We start from the raw sequence: 8,981 nt of genomic DNA on the forward strand, positions 1-8,981 counted from the left end.
CAACGTTGTACCTTAACTTTCAATTTGAAAAATAACGACAAATGCGTCTGTCTCATTTCACAACTCACAAGCAGAGTGAGAAAGCCTTTGACTGATAAATACGAGTTAATCAATATCCGTCATCAATTAACAAAACAAGGGAAATGAATTCCGAGAGACAAGATGAAGATGTTGTTCGTATTGTGAATTGTATAAACAGCTGTTGGCCTGAATATTCTTTTACGGCCTTGGACGTACGTAGACCTTGTGGTGAAAAATTCCGAGATGTGTTGAGCAAATTCCTTAAAGGATTCCTTAGTTGCAATTACCAGCTACCCTCGGTGAGTTATTTTGTTTTTGCACATTTATTACTTTTTGGAATCTTCTAAATTTTTATCCTGTTGTCAAATAGATGAATTTGAGTGAATTTTCAAGAAACCCAGAGATGTTCATACATTTGGAAGGCCCATTGGCTCTTTACCGAGAAATCAATTGCATTCTCAAGAGATTAGGATACAGCAACTTTAAATACATAGACATACTCAAACCAAGTAAATTCACATTGATTTCTATCGAGTTGCCTTGTGGTTGTTTATTTGTTTTACCCAATTCTCTGTTTCTAGCATCAAACATGATGAGGGAAGTATTGTTGGGCTTAGTAAACTTCCTCGCATACTTTGAGGCTGAAGAAAATAACAAAGAAGACATAGAAGCTGAAATCCAATGCCTCAAAAATAAAACATTGCAGAATGAAAAACTTTTGGTTGACAAGGAGCGTCATTTGGACAAATGCAAACAGGTTTGAAGTTTAACCTTTTTTCCATCTTCTTCAATGTTGTAAAAAATTTTTATATTTTTAGGGTGAAGAAGAAAAGAAGATTATGGTTGCTGAATTTCGAAAGCTCGTCGTTAATCGGAAGGAAAAATATTTAAAAATTGAGGCCATTGTTAAAAAGGAGGAAGTGGAAATGGATGAAATCACAAAGAGAATTCGAAGTACCCATGCAAAACTGGAGCAAGAAACCAACACTCTAAAACAGGTAATTTATCATTCTAAAGCACGCCAATGTTTACTGGCAATGGATACTATCTACTTTGCAAACTTTTACCAAAGATTGAAATCGAGAAAGAGCGGGCCGAAGAAGAAGTTGTTCTTGATCCAGAAGGCTTGGAAGCCGAATTTGAAAAAAGCAAGGCTGACAAAGAAAACATCGAGTCGGATTTTACATGTCTTAAAAGCCGATTACCGGTTCTTGAACAGCAGATACAGGATCGCACCATGCAACTTCATGAGCATCAAGAAACACACCAACGTATAGTTCAAGTCAAAGCCAGGGAATCCAAAATAAAGTAAAAACATATTTCTGCATATTGTTTATTCATTCTGTTGAATGAATTAAATATTTTTTTTTTGCAGACAAGAGTGGCAGAAAGCCGATGCTGATAATCGACGGGTGGAAGAAGAGAATCAAATCCTGGAAACTCAATTCAAGAAAGATAAAAGTATAATTGAAAGCAAGAAAAGGATGTTGGATGAAATGGAACAGAAGATGGAACAGCTTAGTGGCCTGCTTGAAAAAACGCGATTGGAAATGAAAAAGTATAATTTCTGTAGTTGAATTTTATTTCCCGTTGAAAATTGCATCAATACTAAGACTATAATGTGAAATTCATTTTATTAGATGCACGAGCGAAGACGAGAGCCGCAAAACGCAGCAGCAAGCGAGAGTGTTAGCTATGGAGAATGCGGTTTCGCAGCTGAAACAAGACTTGAAGTTAGGCCAGAAAGTCCTTGAAGAAGGAGCTGTTACATTTGAAGACATTCATCGCAAGCATCAGCAAAACGTATAATTTGACTTACTCCGCATTCATTCATTTACTTTTTGTCATTGATTTTTCTTGTTTTTACAGGTCGAAGAAATTAATTTCAAGTACGTTCAGCGATTCGAAGAAATTGAAAAATTCGTTATAGGAATGTGCCCACAGTTCTAGTGTAACTTAACTTAAGAGCAAACACTGTAATCATCTCAACTTGTACCTCGTTCAACGTTTGGTTCTTTATTGAAATCACAATTACATTTATCAACCGAGTAATTTCTTTTCATGTCAATAACGGGATCCACACTCGCTCTAAATTTTAATCTGCAATATGAAAGCAAGGCATGAGCTCATGAAGCCAATTATAAGAGGCGGTGTAGGAATTACTGTAACGGCGGAGCTCGGCGAAATCTTCCATCCTATCATCTCTCCATTCCGGGCGTTTTCCTTTTCAAGCCATTCTTCAAGCGGACGGAAGTAGTTTAATAAAGGTTGCGCAGACATTTCGCGTTGTCCAGTCAGCGTCTCCATCGCGTCAGGCCAAGGCTTTGACGACCCCATGCTCAACATTTTCCTGCAACATTTCATCTTTTAATTTGATTCCTTTTTTAGGTGGAATTTTAAATAATTGGTATTTTAATTACGCTAATGCTGTTCCCGCTTCCGTTGAATTGTAGAAGTCGCATTTGTGTAGTGGACCGACGTGACCGGAAACATTGCAAAGAGCCTCGGCAAACTGAAACTGCATGACGGTTCGAGTGAAGTAGCGGATCATGTCGAAATCTCCTGAAACATGGTACAGTGCTACGGGATCGAGATCCTGAGGATCGTCGCGCGGCAAAGGCGGAGCAACACCAACAGTTTCAATCCTGCAAGAAAAATATTTTTTTAAATTTTCATTCCAGTCCATTGGCATAAGTGATTAAGAATTTTACTTTTCTTTCCAGTATGCTCGATTCCATTCTTCTTCCGGGATTTCCCCCCTGAAAAGTTTCCATCGCCAGGTGTCCTGCACCAAGTGAAATGGAAGAGTAGAAACGGACGATAGCGCTTGTTGCATTAGAAAGTTAATTTCCACTTCTGCAGCAATTGGGTAATCAATCATTATAGTCGTTGTGAAACTCAAATTTATTAACGATTAACCTGGATCGTCTTCCAGCGCTTCCAAGAGGCCGACGGACTGAAGGTGCTTCGTAGTGGCAACACTCATCGACATCAATTCTCCAATAGCTTCGTGAAATCCATCGTTGGCTCCGTCCCTACATTCAAATCAAATTCAGAAGTCGATGAATTCCAATATTAAGGAATTCATCTAAAATTGTAATTAAAACCTGTATCCGTAGGGTAGATGGGCATATTGCATCTGATATTGAGTGTGGCCCAGTTCGTGGTGGACGGTGAGGAAATCGCTAAAGGAAACGCCTGCGCACATCCGGATGCGAAAGTCTTGGCCGTCGTTAAAATCCCAAGCCGTCGCGTGACACACCACTTCGCGATCGCTAGGTTTCTCCAGCATCGAGAAATTAAAGAAAGTTTCCGGGACCGGTTTCAGTCCCATGGAAACGAAGAAATCGCTGCCCATTTCGAACATTCGACGGACCGTGAAGTTCTGCGCCATCATGGCCGGCGTGGGATCGACGGACGATTTGTTTTTAAACGGCTGGACGATGTCGCCCAGATCCGACCAGAATCGCCCCCACATGTCACCGACCAAATGGGCGGGCAGCGGTCCCGTGATATCAACGACGCCGGCACCGTAAGTCTCGTAGAGTTTCCGACGGACGTAAGCGTGAAGCTGGCGATAGAGCGGCTCGACTTGCTTGTAGAGCTGCTGGACAATCGATTCCAGTTGTTTGGTTTCGTATTTTTGTCGCCATTGATCGCCGTAGTCCTCGTAGCCATTCAAACGGGCGTGCCGATTTTCCAGGTCGACGTACTTGACGTAAAGGGGTCGAATGGCTCGTCCAACGCCCTCGTGCCATTGTTGCCATGCCCACAATCGCTCAGTGGCGTTGGTGGAAGAGGACATCAATTGGGTTAGCTCGGGTTCTAGTGAATAGCATTTCTCGCCTTTGCACACCTGTCAAACAAGTAAAATCTTTTCATTTATAAAACATTTTTATTTTATCATTATTTTCAAAACTTGATTGACGCACCTTGTGGCTGCCGTAAATGCGACTCATCTGATTTAGGGTTTGATACAAATCTGTCATCTCCTCAGGGCTTAGACTTAAAGAGCCGACATTGTCCAGCAGCCGGCGGGTATCGTACGAGAATGAGGAAACGTCAAACAAAGACGCTTGGCTGTTGGCTGCGTCGCTGTAAGCTGACACACGAGTGCTCACTTCTTCCTGCACACACACACAAAAAGTCATGTAACAAAAGTTTAAGATGAAACAAATTCAGATTTCATGAATTATACGCTACGTACCACAATGGCTGCATTGTGATCTGTCAAATTTGTTTCATAGTTCCAACTGGCTCTGGTGCTCTCAGTCACCAGTTTACTGTATTCTTCGCTGTACTTTTCCAGGAATGCTCGAGCCTGAGCTTCATCCTTGTTGGTTCCAACTAGCGTCCTTCTACATCAATTAACACGAATTAAAAAGAATCAACTAAAGACTAAATCGCGGTTATTATTATTTTAAAAGTAAATTTTACCTGGAGAACGCCGGTGAAAACACAGATGCGAAGAAAAGAGCCAAGAGTATCCAAAGAAAGGAGTTCATTCGTCGACCGTCTGAGACACACTCTAGTGGCAGGTTGTAGTCCACCTGTACAACTATAAGTTAACTATAGTCTGCATGTATGGGATGAACGAACCCGTGAACACCTTGACCGGGTCAGATCGGAATGGATATGATGACGTCAAGAAATACAACAACGCAATAAATGAGCTGCAGTTGACTGACCGATCCATTGTATGACGTCATTTAATGCATTGATTTTTTTTTCCTCACTTCTATAAAGACGTGAAAAATATTAGAATAGTAGTGCAGCAGCAGCAGAACACAATTTTTAAAACTGGTTTGAACAGGATTGCGGCTACGGCTATAGACGCCAAACCAGAAAAATTCATTTAACTGCCAAAATATGGGACTGAAACGAAACAACAAACAGATCATGTCCCAGGGTGGAAGGTTAAAAAACGCTATCGTTGACCCGATCGAGGCTTCTTTTTAACGAGGGCATCAAACGTCAGGGGACGAAATCACGAACTTGACAACCTTTTTACATACCGTACAATACAGTTTGCCCTAAGGCGCTGCAATAAAGTTGTAAATTTACCGCTTTTTTCTTTTTTAAAGAAAAAAAAAGATCGTTTATACAACTTTTAATCTGATTCACGCGGGGATGGGCGGTCTTTTTAAATTTATATAGCGGCTTTTGTCGTAAAATGACGATTAGGAGGGTATTCGAAGAGTGGACAGTCCTTCAACAACAATCTAAATTTTTTATTTAAAAAAAAATACGGGATTTTCGCTTAACTCTGTATGGATATGGTGATAGAGTCCTCTCTCAAAATGGGTTTAAAAATATATTTTAAAAAAATTTTCAGTACAACATAACCGAGTGATCCATAGCTAGAGTATATTTTATCTATTTAGGTCAGACTTTCAATTTACCGAACAATGCAAATGCGCTTTTTAGTCTTCATTTTAAAAAAGGAACCACAATAAAAAATTTCGTGCGGTCGCCTAATGTAATTTTATTCGTAATTTTGTCTCACCTTGTCAACGATCTTTTTTTAATGAATTAACAATTAACCCAGGATTTAGTAACTGATCTTGACTGTGTGAATTGTAGAATTAGCATTGGAGTACCAACGATTTTCAAATTACATGTGAGTGCGCATGAGTGATTGGGTGGAGAAATGGCCTTATTTACACTGAAGGGAAAATTTATATGATTATGATAATTGATGTAAAACAAATATTATAGTTATAATCGGCAACTATGACCACCAGGATATGTCTTTAAAAAAATAACGTTGTGGAATAAAAATATTATGAAGCTTTTTATTACAATCATGATAGGACCTTTAATAAATAATCAGGCATTGTTGTAAGTAATTGCAACATTGTAGGGATTTAATTAAAAAAACCGTTACTTAAATGTAACAAACATTTCTTTTTTTATCAGTTTAGAGTTCATCTTTAAAAAAAAAAGAAAAATTGACAAAAAGATTTTTCCTCCCCGACGGGGAATTGAACCCCGGTCTCCCGCGTGACAGGCGGGGATACTCACCACTATACTATCGAGGATATATCCATATCTGAAAATAAAATCATATAATTCGAATACGTCGAGATTTTTAATGAGACTGGCCCGAGATACATTAATTCTGCAGATGCTGTAACAAATCAATGATTTCATCTTAGTCATAAAGAAGAGGGGAAAAACCCCGGTATAAATTAAACTCTATAAACCCGGATAAAAGCGACTGAGCAAATGCATTTCAAAATTAAACAACTTTCCTGCCATTTGGAATCATTTGATTTTACGTTTTTAATTTTGAGTGTGTTGTTGTATTCACAAAAAAATATTTTTTTATGTGATTTATGATGGGCGTATTGACATTTAAAAAATTATAGTATTTATTTGATACCCAACCGCCGCCAACCGCATTTCTCAATGTAAATAAATGCTAGATGAAGCCAGCGATTAAATTAAGTGATTGAGCAACATTTCTCCACAACCATCAATCACTCTAATAACAAATCCTAGCCGTCTACTTTTTCCTGATTGAAGCTGATGCAGAATTCTGATGGATTTCGTCACAGCATCCATTTGTTACGTGTTATTTGATGATTATTCATGTGGACCGAGTCTTTTAAAAGTCAATGCCAACTCCGCAGTACGTGATGTGAATCGTCAATTAAATTTTTATGATCTTGAATTTCGGTTAGCATCTGACAGACAAATCTATTAATATTGTGAAATAATCAATTGTAATCAATTGTAATACTAGCGTTATGACATTTTCTGATAACATCATATGTCGTCATAAGGATCAATATATATCACCGCCGACCTCTGTATAGAATGCCGATGTTGAAAAGCGACGCCCAGGCGGAAGCACAGTGTTGACGCCTCTATGATTTCCGGCTTCCCGAATTTAGCGGTAAAACATTCAGTCACATGTTTTCTATCGATTGTAGTTTAATGTCACCGTTCAAGTTATATCACGTCAAGAACTTTTATTATCAAAAGTCAATTTAGCAGATAGAGAAATGTCGTTGACCTCGGCTGTAGCTTCTTACTATATAAGAGCTGATTGAACAATAATCGTTACGTGAAATTCGACGAAAGATTGTAATGGGAATGCCCCACATCGGAGGTTCATAATAATGACGGATGAATCAGCGCAAAACTGCCCTTTCTCTCGATCGACTACCAGCAACCGAGACGAAGACGCTTGATGGCGAAGACGCGGAACAATAGACGACACGTGGAAGGAAAACTTGCGTCATTTAGAAAGTCTCCGCCGTGTCAGCCGGTGTCGGCCTAATTGCTATACAGCAGCGCTGACAAGGCCTTGTACTCGAATAACAGCAGAAATGACCAGGAAAAATTTGACAAGCCAAACAAAAAAATAAATCTTGTTTATTTCAAAACAAAAAACATCTTGCGACACATTTAATTCAATCGACATATGCCGAGACAGGGTTAGAAATAAACAACCGGCACGTGGTATTATTAAGATGAATAGTTTATATAGAAAATTATTAATCCCAAAGATAAAATCAACTAGCTGTTTAATACCTTTTAAAAACGCGCTAAACAAATGATGAATTCAACGCCATATGTAGAAAACGCTTTTACCTTCACGCGGGAATGAAACGGGATAAAAAGAGAAAGCGTTTGAAATCAACCGAGTGACGACATCAGCGTTTGCTGATTCGAGTACACTGCACACTCTCTTGTTGATATCGTATTTTCTATACCACGGTACAAATGTATGTTCAGCATGTACAGCAGCAACAAGCGGGGGCTGTTCGTGTCCTTAAACTATACGTCTGTGTGTATAAATAGTGTACGATTTCTTTGAAGAAAAAAAATAAGAGACCGTAAGAAAGTTGTGTGCGATTATTGTCGAACTCGAGCTGCTGCTGTGCCGCGTCTATTTTGTCGCGGAGAAAAGAGCTAGGACGTTAATCTTTTTATTATTATTTGTTGTTGAAGGGGAATAGCAAGAAAGTGTACTCATCCGCGATGATGAGCGTGATGGGGCATGAGGAGTCCAATCTTATACACAGCCTCCAGCAATCTAATGTTAACGAGTTGGCAATCGTCGCCGAGACTGGGCGACCTCGCTCCATATCTCTTGTGTGTCGCTAAATTAGGAGCACCACTCAGCAACAGCCAGCAACAGCGCAATAGCCTCCCGTGATGATGAGACGACTTTTGTTATTCATTCCTTTATGTATACCTATAACAAGTTTTTCCCTCAAAAATGTGTATGTAGGCTAGCAGTGTGTGGCTGCTGCTGCTGCCTTCCGCGCAAAAGTTCGGTTGTATTATTTGCATTTTGTTCGAATTTTATATAATAAAACGCGCGCAACTTCCGCCTTTGGCCCAGACGCAATATAGTTTGTTTTTCCCCCTTCTATATTATATTGAATTGAATTGAATAGGGAAAATGATGGAGAGATCAATAGAGAGTCAAACTCGAGTCAATTTTCATATTGTTCAGCAGCGATGGCGTGACAAAAAAAGTTTTCTACATGCTCACCTATACAACCAACCGTGAAGGTAACAGTAGACTACCCACCTACACACGTATACGCGCTTGTATATTATGGCGGTGGAGAAAGCAAAAGTTTGTTGGACCGCGTTGCTCTCTCCCCTTAATTTCATTTTCTCTTCATTTTATTTTTTGTTTATTTTCTTTGTGCTGATCGTGCAGAATAAAAAATATCCACACGCTTTTATTTTTTGCTAGGGAAAGTATAACTCACGGGGAATCCGAAAAAACACGCACTTTCATGCCTTCAGGGATAGGTTTCCTTTCTCCGCTGTCCAGTTGAACGTAACAAGAGACGCTTTTGGGTTACATATCTTATGATGTCTACCATTAGATTATATATGTGCTTGTGTATGCTGTGTGTTGTGTTCCTTGTGGGTTGGCGGAGAAAGTCCCGGCAGCCAACGGCGGAGGAACAGCTAAAGTCACTAAGAAA

At 39.4% G+C, this 8,981-nt stretch overlaps 3 protein-coding genes and 1 non-coding gene across 4 annotated transcripts in view; 1 reads left to right on the forward strand and 3 right to left on the reverse strand.

Moving 5' to 3' along the window:
• Positions 1-8,981, reverse strand: part of LOC124312357 (collagen alpha-1(I) chain-like) — a 1,404,094-nt gene that overhangs the window by 207,465 nt on the left and 1,187,648 nt on the right. The window lies entirely within an intron of this gene.
• On the forward strand, positions 23-2,070 carry LOC124312388 (centrosomal protein of 128 kDa-like). The gene is made up of 8 exons (XM_046776894.1): positions 23-320; positions 392-530; positions 603-778; positions 840-1,019; positions 1,094-1,329; positions 1,397-1,579; positions 1,662-1,824; positions 1,891-2,070. The coding sequence occupies exons 1-8, from the start codon at positions 144-146 to the stop codon at positions 1,969-1,971; spliced, it is 1,335 nt and encodes a 444-aa protein (XP_046632850.1). The 5' UTR covers positions 23-143; the 3' UTR covers positions 1,972-2,070.
• Positions 2,018-4,584, reverse strand: LOC124312323 (angiotensin-converting enzyme 2-like). The gene is made up of 9 exons (XM_046776805.1): positions 4,459-4,584; positions 4,229-4,379; positions 3,954-4,148; positions 3,129-3,877; positions 2,941-3,056; positions 2,733-2,877; positions 2,442-2,666; positions 2,185-2,371; positions 2,018-2,121 (listed from the first exon to the last, which is right to left on the reverse strand). The coding sequence occupies exons 1-9, from the start codon at positions 4,524-4,526 to the stop codon at positions 2,110-2,112; spliced, it is 1,848 nt and encodes a 615-aa protein (XP_046632761.1). The 5' UTR covers positions 4,527-4,584; the 3' UTR covers positions 2,018-2,109.
• Positions 5,991-6,062, reverse strand: Trnad-guc. Its single transcript has one exon. It is a non-coding gene; the product is annotated as a tRNA-Asp (tRNA).

Source organism: Daphnia pulicaria, chromosome 8 (genome assembly GCF_021234035.1).
Source record: "Daphnia pulicaria isolate SC F1-1A chromosome 8, SC_F0-13Bv2, whole genome shotgun sequence".
NCBI classification, from domain to species: Eukaryota; Metazoa; Arthropoda; class Branchiopoda; order Diplostraca; family Daphniidae; genus Daphnia; species Daphnia pulicaria.

Bases quoted from the DNA above. Each gene is read 5' to 3' on its own strand.
- LOC124312388 (XM_046776894.1), top strand. From the start codon at position 144: ATGAATTCCGAGAGACAAGATGAAGATGTTGTTCGTATTGTGAATTGT. The intron at 1,330-1,396 runs GTAAAAACATAT...TTTTTTTTGCAG, and splicing joins GCCAGGGAATCCAAAATAAA to ACAAGAGTGGCAGAAAGCCG. The intron at 1,580-1,661 runs GTATAATTTCTG...TCATTTTATTAG, and splicing joins ACGCGATTGGAAATGAAAAA to ATGCACGAGCGAAGACGAGA.
- LOC124312323 (XM_046776805.1), bottom strand. From the start codon at position 4,526: ATGAACTCCTTTCTTTGGATACTCTTGGCTCTTTTCTTCGCATCTGTG. The intron at 3,878-3,953 runs GTGCGTCAATCA...CTTGTTTGACAG, and splicing joins GCATTTACGGCAGCCACAAG to GTGTGCAAAGGCGAGAAATG. The intron at 2,878-2,940 runs GTTAATCGTTAA...CAATTGCTGCAG, and splicing joins AGCGCTGGAAGACGATCCAG to AAGTGGAAATTAACTTTCTA.